General features: G+C 46.9%; 1 protein-coding gene across 3 annotated transcripts in view; it reads left to right on the forward strand.

The window, feature by feature from the left end:
- CCNG2 (cyclin G2) overlaps nucleotides 1–20,691 on the forward strand; it is a 42,431-nt gene extending 21,740 nt beyond the window's left edge. For 2 of the 3 annotated variants that reach the window (XM_069626336.1, XM_069626335.1), the window contains exons 7-8: nucleotides 15,832–16,037; nucleotides 18,782–19,134. In XM_069626336.1, coding sequence (XP_069482437.1) covers nucleotides 15,832–16,037; nucleotides 18,782–18,923 — 348 coding nt within the window. In that variant the 3' untranslated portion in view covers nucleotides 18,924–19,134. Of the gene's footprint in view, nucleotides 1–15,831; nucleotides 16,038–18,781 lie in introns of all 3 variants that reach the window. The other variant, XM_069626337.1, reaches the window with a different exon arrangement.
- Nucleotides 20,692–23,871: the final 3,180 nt, after the last annotated feature.

The raw sequence follows: 23,871 nt of genomic DNA on the forward strand, positions 1-23,871 counted from the left end.
AATTTTGTTTTTATATTTTATTTTTTTATTGTATGGTTAAATAAATTCAACCCTTAATAAAAATACAACAGTTATCATTAGCATTCCATTTCGTCTCATTACGTATAAAACGGAACATTTCATGGTTTAGATTCAATTGTACACATACACAGCATATCATTATTTCGTACACCAAATCACACTAAAGAACCAATCTACTAAACCGAGGGAGTAGTTGGTGCCAATTCAAGAGATTTGATAAAACCAACTACAGCAATTACTACAGAAGTTGTTCTCCCAGACATTTATGCCAGAAAATGTCAGCATCCACAGGGATTTGAAGGCAAATGCTTCTCAAAATAAAGCATTTGTGCACCTTGCAAGGACTTATAATCAATCAGACGGTGTCTCAAGTTTAGGTTTTCACAAGTATCAATTAGATCACAAGAGTTTATTGGAAGAAATTTGGCCAGATCTTACTAGTAACGAAAGCGCAGGAAAATGGCCCTTGTTTTTTGTTTGGATAGATGAGACTAGAAAGGTGTTATAGTAACCAACTTCTTATGGTCAAATAACAAGCACTCCTTTCAAGTACAGCATTGATTCGAGAGTAGTTTATTAAGATTGACAAAAAGAGATCCTATTTTGGGGGGTTGGGGAGAAGCATAGCATCTTCTGGAGAAGGGAGAGTTTGCTCTTGCCTCATTCGTACCATATTGAATACCTACTATATTTTTTTTTATCTACTATTGCCAATTTTGAGGAGAAATTAAGTCACTGTTTTAATACTCCCATACTAGGCTACAGTTAATCACAAAACCTAGATGGGTCATGGTTGAAACCATGTCAGTTTTTGTATCCTGAATTTTCCATCAATATGAACTTCTTGGGGTTGACCTTCAGAGTGTGCTTCAACAACAACAAAATAATCTATTAATGGTTTCAGGCCTACCGCAGTGCAGTAGAGAATCTGCGTAAGCCAATGAACATGGTCTTAGATCACCCAATTTAAGTGAAACAAAGGCTGTCACTGAATCATGTATATTGGCAAATTGAACAGGCTGCCAAAACACACCCCTGCCTGACCCCACATGTAGTGGGAATAGATTTAGACGGACCATCGAGTGGTTTAGACAAACATGTATGTTCGTGTCTGTATATAGACCCACTATAAGCCTCAAAAGTCCATGGGGAATGCCCCATGCATGAAGTTTCTACCATAATTTATTACGATCAACAGGTTGGATCAAGGGATGGCACAAAGATGGAATCGTGGGTCCCTCCCCAGGTAGGATGTTGAAGGCAATTTACCATTCGACCATTTAGAGAGGTGCCCAGATTGCATCTAAACCTTGTTTGCCATAAGTATTTGAGAATCTGCAATCCAATATTCCAGATGAGTTAATAGAATTGAGGCAAATACTTTGCTTTCTGCGTCTTGGATTGCAAATGGGTCGATAGTTCTTAGGGCATGATCCCATCTCCTCTTATAGTTGGGAATTCAATAGGCGAAGGACCAAGATTCTGGCATTTCTCCCATCACTATATTACGAAACCAGGTGGACAGTGCTTCGGACCATAAATTCGGGCTTCTAAACGAATGATAGTGAGACCACTAGGGTGCACAGTAATAACTAAGATGTAAAATAGCCCTAGATACTACTTCAGGGTTCATTCTGGCATGACTCATTGGAAAAGTTTATAAGATCTATATCATTTTCTTCTTTCATGGAGAAAATAGTCTTACAATAGGTGTCCAGACCAGTTCTGTCACAGCATTAGTTTGAATACTGGATTGCGAAAAATCAGTGCTATTAAGTTGCCTCCAGAAGGCTGTAGAGCCTTTACTTTAAACGGGTCTACTTAGTTCTGAATCGACCTGGCGTCTTCTAGCTCGGAGTTTCACATCCAGTTTTTATAGGCTTGTTTTGGCTTTAACATTCACAAGAATCTCCTTTTAATGGGAGCCTGGATTTTGTTTACATCCACATCTAGTTTAACACCAGTTTAAGTTCTAATGAAATGTGTAGCTCTAGTGCCGTGTGGTCACTGAACTACTAACAGTGAGGTTTTCAACACGATTAACAAGCCCCTCTACTTTCAAAGAAATCGTAGAGAGTGGCATTTTTGTGGCTACTGGCGCAGGTGAAATTACTAGGACAGTCACAATTAGTAAGACCATTGAGCATAGTGCTCCCAGCAACACAACCAAAGCTTTTTTAATTTTTTTTCTTTTCTTTTTTTTTCTTTTGGGTTTCGTGAATTCCTGTCTGCAAAATATGCAATTGCATTCCTCCACCCGCAGCACCATATCTTTGTCCTCTCTTATGAAACATCCCACCAGGGCCTCCGTTATACTTTGAAATATGTCCTTGGTGTAGGCGCTCCCTGGGATCATCATTTGCGACAAGCAGCCTCCCAGACTGCAAGTACGTTTGCTACATTAATAGACATGGTAACTGAGCAAGATGATGTCATGAGTTGTCGCTTCCCCACCTGACGGCATACCCTGTAAACGCACCTTTTGGTCACATTCAAGACTGAAGCCTGTAGAGAACTGCTCCCAATAGCGTGCAATAACCATGCGCCACCAGAAGTGCCAGTCCCCTTCCGGACCCGTCCCACAACGCGGGCAGTCCTGGCTGAGGGTGCAGCATGAAGCTTGGGTCGGGGTCTCAAACTCTGCGCAGTATATTGAACTGCATTGAGTTGAAACTTGACTGTTTCTTGAGACCTTGCGGACCCGTTACCAAATTTACGTCCACTCCTCGGATATCTGGGAACCCCGATCCTCTTCCCACTTACTCTTTACCGCCAGTTCCTTCACGGGATCTCGCTCCTCACTGCTTGGTAAATGCTGGTGATTTTGGCCCTGATCAAGCAGCACCTGCATCAGCGGGCTCATGCCTGGTTCTTCAGATATCTACTCTCCTATTGCTGCTGGCCTTTTAGCCACTGCCCCATTACATTATTTTTTTTAATGCCCCTTTGAAATTCCATACAGTGTGCTCCAACGTCAGTTTTCCTTCCTCATATAGGTCCGGCACCCTTTCTCCCGTAGCTGCCCAAGCCCTAATTTCCTAATGTTTGCCCTAGCTTTGGGTCTGCGCTCCATGGCAAATCTGCAATCTACAATCCACCGCCCCCTCACCCACCGTTTGTTGTCCCTTCGCCTTTCATTGTGCCCCACAACAATTCCACCCCTGCTGAGACATTGGAAGGGTCCCCACCAATCTCATCAGTAGCTTCCCACCCCCTTAGAGTTCCCTCCCACACACAACACTGCCTACAACTGTGCCCCCATAAAGTACACCTCATAGTCTGGTAAGTTGAGACCATCGTCCGGGCGCAGCAAGGTTGCCAGTGACACCCTTCTCCTCCCTTCATTCCACAACAGTTCCCTAATCTTCTCATCCGCATCCTGCAAAACACCCTTTTAATTACATGTGGAAAATTGGCGAAATATTCTCATTAATCACCAGTTTGCAGAGCGCTACCCTCCCCATCAGTAGTGAGGCAGCTTCTTCCTAAATTGTATGGAGTCTCCTATACCAGATAATACTCTTCCCCTTATACGCAAGCGTGTCTTTCTATATCGTGGGAGATTTAAATTCTCAAATACTGGAGGGTCTCCCCTGCCACTGTATCCCTCAGTCTGGAAGGTCAGCCAAGTTCTTGTTCCTGTGCTCTCCCAATGGGAATAGAACAGACTTATCGTTATTGCTCTGGAATCCTGACCACTTAAGGCAGTTCCCTAGCACCTCATGCAACATTGGCATGTTGTCCCGTGGGTTCCACACATACAACAGCAGGTCATCTTCATATAACAAAGCTACATGTACTATACCTCCCACTAGAATCACTGCCTCGCACATCTTTTGCCTCAGGAACCGCACCAACCGCTCTAGCGCCATGGGAAATGAGATTGGCGAGACTTGGAATCCCGGCCTTGTGCCCCTGCTCAACGTCTCTGTGCTGTGACACCCAGTCATTAGTCTCCACCGCGACTCTGCCAGCGGTGGATAATCGCCCCAAATCCCTAGGTGCCCAACACTCTGAATAACCATTCTAGGGAATTGAACACTTTCATAGTGTCAGAGGAGGCCAACTCCATCTCGCCTTCCATATGTAGCTAGTATCTGAGCCACACCAGACAACCTGGTCGCCAGGGTCTTACCCAAGGTGTTCGCCTTCACATGGGATCTTCCCCTCTTTCAAAGCCCTCCTCATATACCCAGATCTGCGTACTCGCTGTAAAATTCGACCAGAAAGTCCTCTTACCAGAGACCTACCCCTCTAGATTGACTCTAGCCCCCCAGTTAAAAAAAAAAAACTTCTCCATTTCCCCCTGAAACACCCCCCCTTCCAGCCTTCTCAAGAGCACCACTGTCCTCCCAACCTCATCCGTCAGGACTTTCTTCACCTTAAAGGAACCCCAGAGGTCACCCAAATCAACACTCCTCTAGCTTGGGACGAGTATGATTTTCCTACTTATTGTCTCAGAGTAGGTCCAAATCTTTGCAAACAATGTTTGTTTCCTGAAGTAGTGCCACTTGAACCCTGTGTCTCGGAGGTAACCCACCCACTCGCTGTCGTTTGATTTAACAGACCACCTACGTCCCAATTATAGGTAGTCACTCCAATGTTGAGTCCACCATGCATGTCCCTCCCCCAACCACAGCTGCTCATCCCGCTTGGATCACTAGAGTAACCTGCACTCACCACCACACTTCCAGTCTCCATTGCGGCTGCACTCGAGGACCCCACTTTTCCAAGAACCCCCTTCCCTCCCCATTTCCTGGAACTCCCCCTTATCTCAAAACGCCCTCGGTCCCCAGACTATCCGGGGCTCTTCCTGTGACTTTGCACCTCTGTCCAGGCGCTGCCGTGTGTACTCCAGCCAGGCCCACATCTCCTGTGGTGCTGTAAAGAACCACGACTTGCCCAGTGCCAAAATCTTGAACTTGGACGGATAGAAAATCATATTTTATGTTACTCTACTTGAGGCGCTTACTAGTCCCATTGGAAGTCCTGCGCTGATGCTGCACCTCTATGGTAAGGTCTGGAAGTATTCTCACCTTAGAGCTGCCCATCTCAGTCAACCTTGCGGGACTCCTGCAGGATAGTCTGTCCCTGAAGTAAAGAATCTTCGCTACTATTGGGCAAGGTGGGCCTCCACGGGCACCCTATGCGCCCTTTCCACTGTAAAAAGCTTTGAGAGCCCCTTCAGCTTCTCTAGGTGCAAACTTTCCACAGCTCCACACAAGCCCCTCTTTCCAGGATGCCCACCAATTGTATGTTAAACCTCCATGAACAACCCTCTGCATCTTCTACTCTGGCTTCAGGGTCCGCGTCACTCCTACCAACCTGGCTACCTGGTTTCTCAATATTTGCACTTAATCTTCCACTCTTTTCCACCTCTCGCACACCTTCCGTAGGTCTGCTCGCAACAGGGACACATCTACTCCCACCTTCTTGATGCTCTCTTCCAGTGAGGTCCTGGTTTCCTGAATTGTGTCCAGGGTGACGCCTCCCAACTGCCTCTGTGCCCTCTCACTTTCCTGCGGGTCTGGCTCCAACCTCAGATTGAGGTCTGGGTACTTTCCATTTTGTTGCTGGCCCTTTACCATGATGGACCCAGCTCCCACTGCAGTCACAATTCCACTCTTCCAGGAAGATTCAAGCCACTCTGTCTACCAGTAGCTGAACTACGCATTCCTCACCTTTCCCTAATCTGCACTGCCCCCGACTCTGTGCTCCCCTCTCCATTGCCACCTGGGAGCCTCTCACCCCTTGATGTCCTAGTCTTCCAGGCCAGTTACCAACAAGGCCTTCCAAGTGTCCTTGCGCCCCTGCAGATAAACTCCTGGGCATGCAGTCCCAGTCTTTGGTCTTGCAGCCTTCAATGAGGCAGGCCCAGAGGCAGAAGTTGCTGTCTTCCGGGGTTTCCAATAAAGTTTGCCACCTCCTCCCTGTGGCACTACCCCGCCCCCCCCCCCCCCCCACTTGTCACTTACTTGTTGAGCTGCTCCCCACAGCCCTCCAGATCCCCCAACCCCCGCAGATCCTTGCTTGTCCCCAGTCAGCACTGCCTTGCTGTCACTGTTTGGTGTAGACCTGAAGGCCCACTGAGTGCTATCGCACTTCAAAGTGCACACACGCCCTGCAGCCTCCCTTCCCCCCCCCCCACCTCTGCCTGTCTAGCAGCATGTCATTGTTCCTGCCCCGCCTCCTGACTCCAGTCCAGCATTCACAGCTGCGGCCCCGGTTCGCCCTCTTGCAGCCTCTCAGGTCCTGCTCTCGACGGGTCCCTTCACAATCCCGTCCCCCCTGGTGTACTGCAAGTCTTGGCGGCAAAGCACTCAGCGGGCTGCCACCCCTGCACTGCCTGTCCCTGCCGTCGCATGCAGGAGCTGCCCGCCAAGCCATCCGGTCTCCAACCAAGTTGGCGCCCGGCGCTAGTTTAAAGGATCCTCCGCTCCGGGTCTACGAACAGCGATTTCGCTCCAGAATGGGGCAGAATGTGCCAAGGCGCTCCGGTGCTCATTGATGTTAAATGCGCCATGGAATTTGAACATGGGGCAGGATTCTGTCTCTGGAAAAACGGAGTGTCGCAGGCTTGCTTCTACATCAGCTCACTGCTCGACAGTGCCCCCCCCCCACTCCCCATTTTAAGCCAGCTTTCTTGATTCTGTAGCAACAGGCTGAGGGTGTCTGCTGTGACAATGGCCTTGAGTGTTCCAAGTTGGTATACTACAAGTACTCTTATGTCCTGTCCCCTTTCCTCCATACTGTATGGGCGTCCCTCGCGAGCAGGATCTTTTTCACCAGAAAAATCTTCTTCACCCTTAAAATTTAGAGGCACGCGGCCCTGGGAGCATGCGCTCGCCTGACTCTGCCCACTGGCGCCACTCCCCAGTCCCCTTTTCCGCGTCGACTGGAACCGGCCGAATTCACCAGCACTCCTGGGTTTGGCTTCGGCCATGTAATACCACACGCTCTTCCCCTGATTTTCTTTTCAATAGGTACTTGGTCCTCTGACACCACGCTCCTCCACGGCGCATGTCGACTTCAGCAGGTATCCAGCCTGCGAGGGTCGCTTTTTTTTTCCCCCCACGTCCGACCCGACGCCCTTTGCCTCCGCTGCCTTGGCCCCGACCACGGCTGGGGAAGGGTATTGCGCGTGCACCGGGCTAGCTAGGTGGAGGGTGCTCTTCCAGACCCTCCGGACCTGAAGGACTTCGTCAAACATTGCTCAAGGCCGAAAGTAAGGCCTCTATTTATTTAATATCGCACCCCATAACGGCGACTCCTTCCCAAGGAAGTGCGTGACCGGGAGGAACCTTTCGGGTTCTAGCACACATACCGTGGCGAGTCCAGCTACCGTCCTCATGGGCCGAGGGGGTCTCTGGATCCTTCCTGTGTCCTTCCTGTGTCGGTGCTGAGGGACCGCAAGGTTCTTTTACTGGGATTACTCCCAAGGTGCAACGCCCTAGTACCGGCATCATGGCCGAGGGGGCACCTTCACGCAGCACTACCGGTAGCTCTGCCGAGGGCAATACGCCTTCCAGGTCACGGCCCGAGGGGCAGGATGGGCCTCATGTTCCAACACCAAGCGTCTTGGATGGGGCTGGTTCCAGCGAGCCAGGCACCACGACTATGACGAAATGGCTGCTGCGCCAGACAAGATGGCCACACGTCCAATACCCTTCCCACTCCCTCTGGCAGAGTCGGTGGAGGAACGAGTCAAAAGGTGGGGACTGGTGCCAACGAGGTGCGTGACCTACAGTTTATCCATCAGCGGCGCAGGGCAGGTTCCCCTGCACCCTGGGTAATGTGCCCCGGCCCTAGCAACCATTAGCCACTCCAGTGGCTGTAGAGGTGGCAGGTGATCTTGATGAAGACGGGTTCTTTGGAAGGTTCCTGGGGCTGATGCATGAGGGGATTCCCCCAACCCCCTGTTTTTTTTAATGACCCTTATTTTACTAGCTAAACTCCCAAAAATATTCCGGCTTCCCTCCCTTCCACAGTACTGGCAGTTCCACACCAGCCTCGGCAACAGCCACCGGCTTCGGTTTCCACACAGCAGCCCATGGCCCAAGCACTCCTACACCAGTTACGGACCCTCCGAGCACTCTTGTGGACACAGACGAGGACGACGACCCCGACACGCCATGTTCAGCTAGGGCCTTCCAAACTCCTTGCAGGTTTGGCAGAATATTTGGGCCTTCCTCCGACCTGAGGTAGGGCACCCAGAGGAGGGTGGGGGGGGGTCTTGGTAGAAGTCCTCACCCTAAGATCCCCTACCTAAATCGGGATCCAGATGCAGAAAGACGTAGTTGCCCTGGCCAAGAAGGGGTGGCTCAAGCCGCACTCGACCCAACCTGTCAATCGGCGACTAGATGCCAAGTATAGGCAAATGGAGGGTGGATAGACTCTTGCTTTCGGTGCATCGTCAACCGTACTCTTCTGTGATTGCTGCAGCATCACTCTGTTCTAAGCCTCAGTCGTCCTCGGCCACCTCGTCCTCGATGCTACTAGGCAAAGGGGAGAAGATCCTGGCATCCTAGAACTTCCAAGTGTGCTTCAAGGCTGGCCTAGAAGAAGCCGAGCTGGTACCGCAGACATCATGGAGTCCACCGTGGCCCATATCGATACCTCCGGCTGGGCCATCTGCATTGCCACGGACTTGAGGACAGCCTGGCTCCAGGTTAAGTTAATTCCGGTGTCCAGGAACGCAAATTGGACCTTCCATTCGAGGGTAGTGACCTCTCCACTCCACCATGGATGATGACTTGGATATAAAGAAAAGCTTGCAAACCGTGAGGTCTTTCTATTCTTACGAAGGCCACGCCCAAGGCCTACACCCAGTCGCTGCAACGCTCTGACAAGGGGCAGACGTTTGGTGTGTTCCGGGGCTTCCAAGGACAGAGGTCCAGGCAACCTGACCGTTCTTCGAGTCAGCACTGGAGGAAACGGCGAAGTGGGGGAGAGGGCAAGGGGTCTTTCCAATCCCCCTCCTCCGCCACAGCCTCAGAGGGAAGGAAGGCATGACACGCCCCTTCGGGTCCACATGTCTCCGGCGGAGGGGGGGGAGGGGGGAGGCTTGTCTTTCACATGCAAAATTGGGCGCCAGAATTTTTGGGACCCCTGGATTCTTTCCGTAGTTTCCACGGGGTACCGCCTACCGGTACCTTCCTCTCCCACAGATTGGGACAACTACTCTGCTGGCGGAGATCCAGTTGCTCGTCTAGAGCCAGACTGTGCAACCTCCAAGTCCCAGCGAGACATGGACTTTTATTCCAGGATTTTCGCCATACAGAAGAACCACCAGGCTGGCCGGAGAGTTGTGTTGGACCTTTCCACCCTCAATCTGCAAACATTCAAGATTGTTATGCCAGCTCTTATTGCGGAAACGCTGGACAGGGGAGACTGGATGTGCTCCCTGGATCTGAACGACGCTTACCTACACGTCCCAATTCGGCAGCCGCATCGTTCCTTATTGCGCTTCAGGATCAAAGGGCTCCCATTTCCAATACAAGGTCGTACCCTTCGTCCTCAACTCGTCTCCCAGGGTATTTACCAGGTTGATGAATGCAGTGGCAACCCTCCTCAGGGCCACCACGTCTACCCATACCTGGACAACTGGCTCGTCCGGGCCACCTCTCTGGAAGCCGTTCAGCATACTGCCTCTGCACTGATGAACACGCTCCACGACTTGGGGTTCACTATCAATCTCAAGAAGTCGCAGCTGCCTCACATGCAGAACCTGACCTTCTTGGGCCTCATCTGGGACACAAGCTCCGAGAGGCTTTCCTTTGGAGGAAAAGATTACGGCCATCAAGAGAGCTACAGCTCACCTACACTCCAGGCCTGTGACCTCGACCTGGTAGTACAAACGCCTACTAGAGCTTAGGGCAGCAGTCCTTTTTGGCCGTGCCTCACACAGGACTCAGGAGGCAGAGATTACAGCTGCACTTCGCAGCCTCGTGGAATCAGGAGAAGGGCTCCCAAGAGGAGCTAGTCAACATTCCGCCCTTTCTCGTCTCAGACCTCCACTGGGGGTCTGCCGACTGCAACCTGAGGCAGGGCAAGCCCTTCTGGCAGCCGGCCCCTCATGTCAGTTACTACGGACGTAATGGCCATATGGTGGGCTCTAAAGGCCTTTCTCCCTCTTATCGAGGGCAAGACAGTTCTTATCCAGACAGACAACTCTACCAGCATGTGGTATGTCAACAAGCAGGGGGTACCGGATCCCTTCCGCTGTGGAACCTAGCAGTCGGCATGTGGGAATGGGCTCTGGAGATCATGGCTGTCGACCTCCCATGGGAATCCAACCTGGAAGCGGACAGGCTCAGCAGACTGGGGGCAGACAATTACGAGTTGCAATTGAATGACCTGGTACAAAGGAGATCTTCCTCAGGTGGGGGTATCCCCGGGTGGATCTTTTTGCCTCCTGGGACAACAGGAAATGCCAACAGTTTGCCTCCTGGCAGGGGCAGGCCTCTGGCTCCCTGGGCGACACATTCCAGGTCCAATGGAATGTCAGGAGAGCATATGCCTTCCCGCCCACACCCCTAGTCCACAAGGTGATCTGCAAGATGAAGGAATCCTGGCACCTCAGCATCATTTTGATAGCTCCTTGGAAGCCAGCCAGACCATGGTTCTCCGGGCTCCTCAGCCGTTCGGACAGACACCCATTCCCCTACTGCTGGGCCCAGCTCCTCTCCTGGACCAGCAGATTGGCAGGGTACTCCACCCTGCTCCTCACAAGCTAGCCCTCGCAGCATGGCTCCTGAGCGGGTCCCTCTGAAACACTTATCTCGGGCGAACATAGATATCATCCAGGGCGCTAGAAGCAAGGCTACTAGGAGCCAATATAAGATTAAATGGTCAAGTGACATCTGGCGGGCCTCCACAGGCTCTACACGCCTATGAAGAAGCCACACCCGGTGTGGGACCTTAATGTGGTGTTGGGCGCCTCAGCGCACAAAACTTTCGACCCTATGATGTCCCTGGACATCAGGCTGGTCACCATAAAGACAGCTCTGCTTGTGGGCCTCTCCTCAGCTCGCAGAGTCGGCGAGATCCATGCTCTGGTGGCATCAGAACCCTACACCATGTTTCACAGGGACATGGTTGTCCTGCAGGCGCACCCCAATTTCCTACCCCAGGTGACCTTCCATCTCAACGAGGAAATGGACACCTTGTTTGTCACTTTCGGTGGGTTAAGGCCCGGTAATGTGTTATTTATATAGCGCCTTTTATCCATACAATATACATACAATATCACCCAACCGAAATTGGTACTAATTTATCGACCTCGGAAGGATGAAAGGCTGAATTGGCTTTGCCCGGATTCGAACCTGCAGATCACGCTCAGATCGCAGCAGGAAGCGCCGAGCTAGCTTGGTTATCCAAGGCCTCCATAGCAAGGGGATGATTGCGTCCATCAAGGAGGCCTATGCGGGGCATCACAAACCAGTGCCAGCTAACTTACATGCCCATGCGGTCAGAGCCACGGCCATCGTGTTCCAACAGCATGTGCACAGATGCAGTATTTGGCCAGGCGGTTTGAAGAAACCTGTGTTCTTAAGGAGTGGCTCCTCTCCACCCTGGGGCTACATTCAGTTGTAATCGCCCATACAGTTTGGAGGAAAGGGGAAGGGACGTAACAGTAATTATCCGTTAGTCACCATAGTGACTAATGTCCCCTTTCCTTCATACGTCCCACCATCCTCCAAGCTCCCCCACCTTAATACTGGTGTCATTAGGCAACGCCTATCATTGTCGACATGTCAATGGGGACTGAGGAGTGGTGCTGGTGGGTGGAGTCAGGTGAGTGCATGCTCCCAGGGCCGCGCCTCTGAATTTAAAAGGGAAGGTTTTTTTTTTCTGGTGAAAAAGGTTCTTCCCTCGCGAGCGACGCCCATACAGTATGGAGGAAAGTGGACTATGGACTAAGAGTACGTTAGTCACTATGGGGAGTAACTGTTAATTTACAGGCCACCTGGGCCAGTATTTACATTCGAAGACGATATGACCACCCTTCTCTCTGCAAAAACAATGTTCAGCTCATCATTCTACTGGGTGACCTTAACCTCGGCTTCCAAGACACCAAGGACTCAAAAGCCCTTGACATTGCCAACACGATAACGGAACTGGGTTTCACTCATTGCATATTTGAACCTACACATCAAGGGCAGGACTCGATTGGTTAGCAGACCTCAACTGCAACATTAACATCCAATCTAACACGCCTTGTGTTTGGTCAGATCACCAATCGATCTCCTTCACCATCAAGTATGACATCCAGCGCCCCAAGCAGAACCCCCTCTCCTCCGATATCCACGAAGAATAACCGGGACATAACATTAGAGAAACTGCTTCCACTCATACTACCCATCATTAACATCCCTATCGATTCACATACAGACCCAACTGCGCTATTTATAACCAAACCCTCCTCGGCCATTAATGTTATCGCCCCACTTAAAATGCGCAAGCCAAAACCCTAGGCGCACCTTAATTCATGGCTCACGCCCCACCTCAGAACCGTACGCATGAAAAAAAATGCGAGGCCCTCTGGAAGAGCATCCCCATATCATCTAATAAGGACAACCTACTGATGGCATCCCTTAACTATAAAGAGGCGATCTTTCGACACTTGGAACAACAACCGGATTATCCAAGTCGAGTATGAAGGAACTCTTCAATATAATCAAAGAATTAGAATCCCCATGTGCTCCCCCTGACACCTGCACCAACGATGTCTGTGGTGCTCCAACATACAAAAAGCCCTCCAAGAAAAAATGGAATCCAAAAAAGTCTCACTCGTCGCACCACAAATTACCCCACAAGCTTCAATCCAGAATACCCCCAAGTTATTTAACTTCTCCCCTCTCTCATCCAAAGAGGCAACCAAAGAACTAGCTCCATTTATCACCTCCATAATAAATGCTTCTCAACAAGCATAGTTCCTAAAAGATGCTTGGGTTCTCTCGGTACTGAAGAAACCTTCGCTAGACCCCAGTATCCCTACTAATTACAGGCCCTTCACCACTGTTCCCCTTCTATTTAAAAATCCTGGCTAGAGCAGCTTACCTGCAGATCCAGGAGCATCTAGAATCCAACAACCTCCTCGGCATCGGGCAATCGGGCTTCAGACCAAGGCATGGGACGGAGACGGCCCTGATTGACTTGAAAACCCAAATTGAGGTACTAATAGACAATGGCAAACTCACCCTCCTCCTGCTCCTCCTCCTCCTACTGCTTGACTTGTCGGCTGCTTTCGACTTGGTCAATCACCAAGTCTTATGTAACCACCTCATCTCAGCTCTGCAGCAGACTTCTCAGACAAAGACACTAGTTGGGTCCATCATTTCTAGAGAACAGATCAATGAGGGTTTTCTCTCCATCAGCCTCTGCCAAACCTGCATCTGTCACGTGCGGGATCCCCCAAGGCTCATGCGTGTCTCCTACTCTTTACAATGTGTTTACAAAGCCCCTATTCGATAACCTGGACTATTTGAGCGTCACCTATAATAACTATGCAGTTACACCCAAATACTCATCCCCATCAACGACGACCACACAACTGATTCCAAGGCACTGAATGACACTTACCTTGTCATTCAGGCCTGGATGGCGCAACATGGGCTCTATCTTAACTATAAGACGGCTACTCCTTCTCGGATCACAACAGAGACACTGAGTAAGCTAGACGCCAGCTACGCATCCATCATAGATGGCAACACCATCAAGGTCTCGAAAGACGTAAAAACTCTTGGCATCTACTTAGATTCCACTCTAACCCTAGCCAGACAATGCAATAATGTCCTCAACGGCCTACACATGTAAACTAATTACTGCATGCAGACCCTTTCTTACCACCAACTGCACCCACCATAGCTAGAGCTTTTACTTTTGTCAAACTACTGTAATGAATGCGCTCTATCTGGGAACCAGCCGAAGTAATACAACAAGTTACAAGTACTGCAAAACAACGCTATCCGGGCTGCTCTGAAATCCAGAGCTCCACGCATCTCGGAAATCAGACATAGCCTCAACTGACTATTGGTCAACCAAAGAATTGCCTTTAAATCACTCTCATGCAGAAGTGCCTTGCCAATAGTGCACCAAGCTACCTGTCCAAATCTATTTGCATGGAATACTTCTGACCAACCCACGAGATCTGCTCAAGATCACGAGGTTCCAGCAAGTGGTGGGGGGGTACACATTACCTATCTCACTCAGATCTGAACCGTCCTCTTGCCTTAAAAAGCGAAGTCAAAATCTGGCTACAATAACTTGCCTACCTTGACACCCATGCCCATCACATGCGGAATCCACTCTATCTTGTACATATGTTGAATATGAAACGACTTAATGCCTTAGGCTCTTGTTCAATTGCCTATTGTAAATCCCTCTGTACTTTGTAATTATTGCGTAATGTAAATGCTAGTATAAATTCCTCTGTACTTTGCATATATAAACATCAAGCAATAATTACAATGTAATGTAATATTGTAACCAAGAAATGCGCCCAGATGCCTAAGGGCTTGGTTTGCTTTAAAACAAAATACAAATCGCCTGAACCCTCTAGCTCCCTTCCGAAATCATTGTGAATGCTGTGGCATCGTTACTTGGACAAAGAGCTATTTTATCTAGAAGTTCCCACGCTGTCTTTGGGTGCCCTACTACCTCTTCAAGCTACTTTTCTGGCTGGAGATCATAGCAGGGCTGCATGGAACAACCAGAAAGTTGCACCACACAGCCTTGACACCCTGTTATTCGTAGGGCCTTTGGAAACCCTTTCTTTCCTATGGCACCGGTGAGCAAGTGATAGTCGCTTATCCCCACTAAGAACATATTGGTAATGTCAATTTCATGTATTTGCAGTGATGTAAACTACCATGCTGACTCGTGATTTCAATTGGCCCCCTCAAGCAATAGCAAGTGTTGCTGCTGATCACACTTAATTGATAATACTAAGCAAAAGTCAAAATATTCCTGGTGGACTTCAAAGTATTAGTCAAATGATCACACAAGGACTTATTTCTTGTTTTTTGGGCAACCTTCTTAGTGTACGTAGTTTATCATGGAGCATAATTTTCGACAATCCATGAATAAACTATATTACAATAATGAGACACTACCACATACATATGAAACCCACAATATACCACATATACATGAAATTTGAAAAAACATAAAATGTGTAATCATAAAACACAATGTGCTATATAGCTTGAAAATCCATTTGTATGTACAAGGTTCATGTCTCAAATATTTAATGGCACGTACAGGACATGCAGGTGGACTAGAATTAATCCTTACATGGAACAGTTTCTAAGTCAGTCATAGGAGAACATGTATTTATCTGAGCGATACTTGATATCTGAATAGATCATGGAATTAGATGTATGGAGACTGAATCTTTGTCTATACTGGAAAGTGAATAAATTGTAGATATTACACTTAATACAATATATCTAAAATGCATGGTGTTTGTGGTGTGGTTGTTTGTTTTATTTATATATATAATTATCCCCCGCCCCTTTCTTTTGTCGTTATTTTGACCACTGTCAAGTAGCACATTTAGGTGAGTTGTATATTTACCTGCCAGGACTAGAAACATTATTTTTACCCTGGACTATTCATTGTGTATGAATGTGTAATGTACATTTTATTACCAACGAAACTGCCCTCCAGAGGTTGGGGGTGTTTTGTGACATACCTGGACTTATAATCATGGGATAGGTTAACTTCTGGTGGGCTTTCTTTTTTTTGTTTTTGTTCTAGGATTCCTGCTCTCGCTCTATTGTTTACACGTTTTTTCTTCTTTTTCAGATCAATGACATGGACATGCTCTACTGGAGGGAGCTAGTGTCACAGTGTTTGGCAGATTATTCCTCAGCTGAATGCTGCAAGCCTGACCACAGGAAATTAGTGTGGATTGTTTCAAAGCGGACAGCCCAGAGCCTACACACGAGCTATTACAGTGTTCCTGAGCTTCCGACCATTCCAGAAACTGGTTCCTTAAATGAATGTGAAAGGTAGAATAATTCAAATTTTTTTCTCACTTAAATTTAAGCTTTATATTTTCTAAAGAGAATTTGCATGAATGGGAATGCTTTATCCTTTCACTTAGTGACTGAAGGCCCGCTTGGCGTTCAGTGCAAGGGACAAAAAGTGCTGTTTTAGCACCCATGCAAATGCGAACTGTGATAAATGGATTGCAAATGTGTTTCTGGGTGGGGTGAATGGATTCATCTTTATGCCTGTCAATTTTTTGCCGGATCTGAGTTTCTGCAAGCTTTCTTAAAACCAAATCCTCCCCAAAGCTCGCACCTTGTATTTAGGTAATTTGGTAAAATTGACGAGATGTTTTTCTTTGTAGTGCCATCAGGGGCACCAGTGCACTGAGCGCGTACAATTGCACACGGAAGCGCCACACTAAAAGGTTGCACCAGCAGACAATCGGGTACTCTAGAAAGAACTTGAGTGATCTGTGAATTTCAAAATGAAGTGGTTCACTTCTCTTGAGGTTCTAGATTTCCATTTTAGCCTCCAGGAGAGCTGTAAAGAGATGACCTCTTGTAGCAAATCCGTGTTTCAAGAATTGGCCAGTGCATCTATTTCCTGGCTACTAGCTTTCCAGCAGAAGGAAGGAATCAGTCCAAGGGAGACTGCGGCCTGAGATGAGGATGAAATTACTGGTGACTACATGACTGGGCCTGCATCAAGTCTAGAATAAAAGGTTTGAAATACAAATTAAGAACCATAGTTACCTAGGCATTGATGTGCATGGCAAAGCAGTGCAAGTTTAGCTGATTAGTGCTGCAGCCATACGAGGGAACAATCGAGGTTCAGAGATTGTGTCAACGGGGCAGGTGATATGTGGGTTCAATGAATTAATGAATGAAGAAGAGGCTTTTATTACATTTTGTCAAATGGTGATAATGCCCTTCCATTACATTGAAAAAGTCCAGCTTATTGAATTAATTGGAGAGCAGGGCATTTATTAATCGGCGGTAGCCATGATCGCTAGCAATCCCTATTTTCAGAATGCTTTTCAAAGGTGAGTAGTGATGAATGGATCATGCAGGAGCAAATATTGGGGCGGTTAGGCTTAATGAACACTACATGCATGTGTAATAAGGACCTGTGGTATGGATTGAGTAGTGTTGCCCCATGTCGAGTGTTTGAGAGCAATAATAAACCGCGTCGTTGGTTTCATTTTGACCATGGGCACAGAGACCCCATCTAGGCTAATGGATGCAAAGATAAGAGCATTTTAATGTACGTGGGCTTGGGTAGTTTTCTGCTGCTATAGGTGGCCCTGTAAGAAAGGGGAGAGGGGCATACGTTTGGCAGAGGTATATGTGACAATTGGAGAGGAGTTCTATGTGAAACCTGCATGTTGAAATTACCCAGGTCCTGTGTGCCAATTGGAGGGTTTTGTGTAGAATCGAGGGAGAATATATTGCGTAGGGAAGTGCCCAATATCTGAGACGACCGCTCTTTGGGTCTAGTTAACTGTTGATGTGGGAAGGCTTGCGGCCAAAGAGGAGATCTTAGTCATGGTTTAGTTGATGGTCATGTGCTAACGACTATGCTTTGGTGGTGGTTTATGGAGGGGGGGTTGTAACCTATGTGTAGTGCAATCAGTTTGTTGGTTGCTTATTAGAGTAACTGGCAAGTAAGCTTTACAGGGCAAAACCACCTGCAACCTTGCACTCCCACCACTGGCCTCCTACAGATGGAATCCATTTCACTAGTTCACACCACAGTTAACTTTTTTTTTTGTTCTCCAATCAATACCTTGTATCCCATGTGCAAAACAGCCAGCATCTACGAGTTTGCAGGTGAGGGGAAATCAGTTAATTCGACTCAATTGACATAGCTACATTAATGGGATGCAAGAATCCTTGGCGCAGCAAAGGGGCTATGCAAGTGGGGCCACGGTCCCCCATTTTGTCTTTCTTAGTATGCTGATTGGTACACTGAGGGACACCTCCCTCTAGCATGCACAGATTATGCCCATCAGGGGCCAGAATTCCTGGGAAGGGGGGGTCTTACTAAAACCCTGCTTCCAGACGGCCAAAAAGAACATCATACCCCCAAAAGGCCACAAATTGCCTGGTTTTGAGGCGGCACCAGAACTTCAAGATCTAAAATAATGCTGCAACTCTGCTCCACCATAAAGCTAGGAGCAGAAAAGATCAAGTTGGAGTATAGAGTACCCTAAAACTGAAGCACTTTGGCCAAAAGGGGGTGAGGCCGCTGCAGGAAGGTGAAGAGCAGCATCCCAAGCACCAATACTTCTTGCTCATGGGTCTTCTTTTTTTTGTTGTTGTTGGAAGGAAGTCAATTCTGTAGGGCTGTGTTGTTATTTCTTTATTAATTAAACCAATTAGGACTTTGTGCTAGATTTCTTCGCGGATGTAATTTATTGAGGACAATTGTTTTAGCGAGGGGGAAATGTGCTTGCCTGCTCAGCTATAAAGATCCCAGGTGCAGGGTCACAATACAGCTCTTGTCTGTGCCGGTATAGTTGTCACTGGTTTGAACAATGTTAACAATGCAACCGTAAAGTAAGATTTTGTACTAAGTTGGTATGAATTCGTTTTTCATTTTACAGCCCAAGGAGTGTTGGTCAATGGGCAAATAGCAAGCAGTTCATGGGTTCTTGCTAAAGTTGGACTTTAGCATTCTCTTTTTGCAAGATCATCTGTACTTAAATGTGATGACTGCTTGGTGACTGCAAACCATGACTATATTTATTTTTCCACTTCAGTGAGGATTCCTGTGAAGATATGAGCTGTGGAGAAGAGAGCTTGAGCAGTTCTCCACCAAGTGACCTGGAAGCATCATTTTGCTTTGACTCATTCAAGCCCAAGTTGAAGCGGCGTGCCCACTATCTGAAATCTGAAATGTAGTCTAAAAGCTTCTATTCTAAACGCAAATGCAGCTTGCTTTATAATCGAAAATAGTACGGTCTTCCATGGAGTAAGGACATTTCCTACCTACCACCCTTAATTTTATACAGATGTTTTCTGACTATTTTAGATAACCTTGCAAATATTATTTTAGCTATGTTTAGAAAACGTAAGGTATAAGCAGCATCTGTATGGGTTTTATTTTGTACAATCATTACTTCAACTGCCTTTTATTTTGACACTGTTTTTCAAGTGGGGGGGGGGGGTGTGACCCGTCCTAAAGATCCATGTTGCATTCGCCCAGCCATGAATCCATGTGTCTACTTTTTAATCTGTCAGTTAAGTATGGTTGCCCAGATGACCATTTATAGCTTGCTAATATAATATACAGACAGATACCATGTCTTCGTCTGAACCAGCAGATCTAGTGTAATTTCCTTATGATTGTTAAACATTCCGGATTGACCATGCCTTTTTGTAGTTCATGGTTCAACAAATAATTCACTTTTTGCATGTTATTTTGAAATGCCATTTTAGCCGAACAAAAAAATGCCATATTTTATATAATGGATGGTTAAAGCAGTAGTAAATATTTTCATATTAATTTTATTCATCCGTCTTGAACTACACCATTGGAATGTAGTCCTGAAGCACATTTGAGGAGTTGCTGTAAACATGTGACGATTGAGATAGCCGACCTTTTGACAAACTTGCAATGGTTTTGTGTAGTTCAGGAGTCAGCAAAATGTCTTTACAGGCATAGTTTTATTTTTGTAAATTTTTTTTCTACTAAGACTCCTAGGATTGTGGACTATGGCTGACGGGAATGTAGTAAATCACATTCAGGGAGATGAGTTTTACTTCATGGTTTAGCCCGAAGTGTTATTTGAAGAAATGTTTTTAGCACACATGAACACTTCTTGGGGTCCACTTTTTCAGCGTGGGGACTGATTGTTGTTCTGGTACCATTTAATGGGTGACCTCAAAGAACACTTTTCACAGAATATCCCTCATAATATATGTGGGGTTCTGTCCTTAGACGTGGGGTGTATGGATCTGCGGAGATCCAAAAAGTGTTCTTTGAGGTCACCCATTAAATGGTACCAGAACAACAATCAGTCCCCACGCTGAAAAAGTGGACCCCAAGAAGTGACAGGAATGTAGTACACACTTTCTAGGGAGCCAAAGGTTAGATCCCTACTCCAATGGCTCGGCAGAATGTCCATCTTGGAGGGTTTGGTTTATGAAAATACATGGTTTGTCAATAGATTGGATAAACCAAATTAAGGTACTGCTGCTTTAAATGTGAATTTGATTCATAGACCTGTGTAAAGGCTATGGTGGTTCAATTATTGTCTTTAGAGGTGTACTTTGGGGCTTTTGATTTTTAATGTGTTTGGTTGCCAAATGTGAAATGTGCGCAGGCAAGTGACTGAAATTAAGTTTGCTTTGAAATGCAGATGGGCCATATTGTGCTGCACTTGCTGCAAGTGGTATGTCTGTAAAATCTCAGTTCTGTAAAAATGTATAAAATTGTACATAAAAAAATGTAAAATGAAAAAATGTACATAAACAGAGAAAAAGCTAAAAGACAGAAAAAAGCACTATTTTTTTTACCTTCAATGTAACATGTTTTTGTTATGTGGCATGTATATATTTATTTATTGAATTTCCCATATGATAAATACGGTGTTTTGAAGACTTGCCTTTCCTGCAAATGTGAAAGATAACCTTCAAATACTTCAAATAAAAAATATATTTAAAGTAATGTTTTAGTTATATTTTTTTTTTCTCATTGAGAAGTGGGTGCGTGGAGTTAAGACACAGATGTTTACGGATTATCCTGCTTTCGACACAACCTACTTTTTCGGGTGAAGATATATTTGTCACTGGCCGTCTTTTGTTCTCTAAGTGAGTTGCTACTTCAAATGAAATGGAATTCAGAACAAACCCTTGGACTTTGTCACATTTCTAAATTACTCAAGGATGTACATCTGGGTGCCAATGTAACAACAATAGTAGGTGGTCCAGTGTTACGTTCCGTAATGCACAGGTTTGCAAGAATGGATATGGCATTGCACATAAGCGTTGGCACTTAATGCGTTCATCTAAATACATGAGCACTTGGAATTTACTGCTTATTGGTTGCTTACCAATATGTACAATGGTGGTAATTAATGCAATATTTTATCATGCATTTGTGCATATTTAATCCATGGTTGAATAATAGTGACATGTTGTATAAATCTATACACAATTGTGTTTCTCTCAGGCCATTGTGGGTTCCTGTGCATAAGGGCATTACTCTACGATTACAAAAACTAGTGAGCTGTTCATGGTCGGTTGGAAGTTAACTTTTTAATTGGGTTTTAACTGCATATATTTGTAACGCACGCATCTAGGCGCAATAAGGAAAACCTGAATTGCTACACTTTACCCATGATCGTGTCCGATTCCTCGCCCCCCCCCCCCCCCAAACCCCCAAACCCCCATGAGCCTAATTCATCTGTAAAGATGTTAACGGCTTTAAGGAACTGATAAAATGATTCCATTTTCCTGTGTTCCTAGGGAAGCTGATTCCACAAACTGGGGCCAACACTGCAAACCCCGCTCTTCTGAAGACCCAATCGGATGGTGATATCACCAACAGCAGTTTTTCCCCAGATCCTGGTTGGATTAATATCTAATTAGTTTTTCCCTTAAATATGATGGGGCCCGATTATGTAGGCCTTTATAAATCGGACACAGGCTCTTGAAGTTGTTAGTTTCACCCACTGCAATCTAGTAGATCACAGGTGCACAACATACGGCCCGTGGGCCAAGTGTGCCCGGCATGTTGCTTTTCCTGGCCCGAAAGGATGAAAGACCCTCCTAACGGACGGCAGTCCGCAAGCAGCTACAGCTGCTCTCCGTTAGGAAAGTTTTGTTTCGACTTGCCGGGGAAATGCTAACCCTCTGTTGGTGGACCGCATTTACTACGTGGCTCTTAAGGTCATGTAGTACATGCGCTCCACCAATAGAAGGCCAGCACTGTGTGGCTGGCGTGGCTTGTTGCAGGAAGGCATGTCAACCTTGCCATGCAGGCTGCAGCACGTTAAGCAGGCACCTGTTTTTAATGCCGCTTTTCTCGTGCTGGGCGGGGTGCTTCGCTGCCTAGCTCGCACCGGTAGGCATCGGTCCGCGTAGTTTGCCTGCCTGCCCGTCTTCAACGAGCAGAACTACCTGCACAGGGCACCCCACGACCCGCCCTCCTGCTAGCAAGAGCCCCATGGTGTCCACCCTTGGCCAGCGCAATGGCATCACCGGCACTGGTAAGTGGGGGCTCTTCCCTAGCCCCACCATGGCAGTGTGCACGATGCCATGCATACAGCCTCATTCATGCCCTGCCCCCATCAACTTCGGTAACATTAGTGGCAAATTGGCATTTTAACATCAACACTTGCATTTGGATTGCACTAATACGTGAAACAAAAGGACGTTGCAAGGAGCATCAGTTTTTGGTACTTGGAGCTACAATGGAAGCGATTTTAGAATGGGTTGCCAGAAGTAAGCCAAGTGGCAAATAACTGGTGCAAAATATCTAAATTGCCCTATTATCATATGCAGCAGCTCAATAGGCATTAGAATTTGTTTGTAGGACCGCATGATAAGCTATGAAGTGAATCACTTGCAGAGCTGCAGATAAGCCAGTGTGATTGAATGATTTGCCCAGGATCGCACACTTTAAGTAGTGAAACCGGGATGTAGAAAATGTAATCTGTTAATGCTATTTGCCTCAGTCTTTGTGAAAAGGGTCTTGCGCTGACGCAGTCCACTGGTCACTCTGGCGGTGTGGGGGGCATAGTGTTTGGTTGAGGGTGGTGGCCATGGGGCATAGTGTGGGGGGTGCTGACCATGGGGCACAGTGTGGGGGGTGCTGACCATGGGGCACAGTTTTTAGTTTCAGGGTTGCCCCATGGGGCATAATGTTTGCGGGGTGGGGGCCATTGGACATAGTGTCACACTTGAGAGTGAAACCAATCGTAAAGCTAAATCGGGCACAGTTCAGAGATGTACCTAGTTTGCTTTTTGTGGAAACCTGACTCAACAAAGGCCATACTCCAAAGAGTATGGCTAACTCAAACTGCCAAGTATAGCAGTCCAAAATAACTAACTTGTGCCTTGCAAATCTAATGTGGTATAATGTGAAATGTTTGAGCACAGAGTTTTTCTGCAGATTGCTTTGTCTACTTTGTCCACTATTGCCAGTATATCCTTATGAAAGAAATATAAAAATGGAAAATGTGTAGTACAAAATGTACGTTTGAATTACAAATGACACCTACAAATGTATTATTTTCCATGTGTTAAAATGGAGGGTTTAAAAAGCCTCCTGCCACGCCCACCAACTATCGCTCCTCCCACATTTACTTTTCAGCACATTAGATGCAGCATGTAGGGTACATCGCCCCTCTTGAAAAATCACTTGTACACCTCTGTGTAGATGGAACGGCGCAGTGCTAAAATTGAGGTGCATTTACCAACTCCAAAAACCTGTCTAACTGCTGCATTTTGTTCCTTCTGCAACTGGGCCAGCTTTTTTATTTTTTGAATTCCTGCTAGTAAACTGTTAGTCCTGCTGAGAAGTAACTAAAGCTATCGCCAGAGCTGCATGGTGCTCAACTGGAACAAAAGGGTGGGTATCCCTCAGCAGGCTTAGGGAATGGAACACTAACTGTACTTTTGCCTCAACCTGAGCTTAACAGCCCAAATCGTCTCGACATATATACATCCAAGATTTTTGATTTTGGTGGCAAAACTAAAGCTGGAATGCAAAAAGCACGGTCAATGTGGGTGTTTTCCGCCATGCAGAAGATGTTTTGCTCCAAACAGCCATTTACAGGGATTGAGTTGCTTCCAGTTCAGCGCCATCCATTTCTTCAGCATTGGATCTTACATAAATTATCAT

This window comes from Ambystoma mexicanum, chromosome 6p, assembly GCF_040938575.1.
Source record: "Ambystoma mexicanum isolate Mex_15411 chromosome 6p, UKY_AmexF1_1, whole genome shotgun sequence".
Taxonomy (NCBI): domain Eukaryota; kingdom Metazoa; phylum Chordata; class Amphibia; order Caudata; family Ambystomatidae; genus Ambystoma; species Ambystoma mexicanum.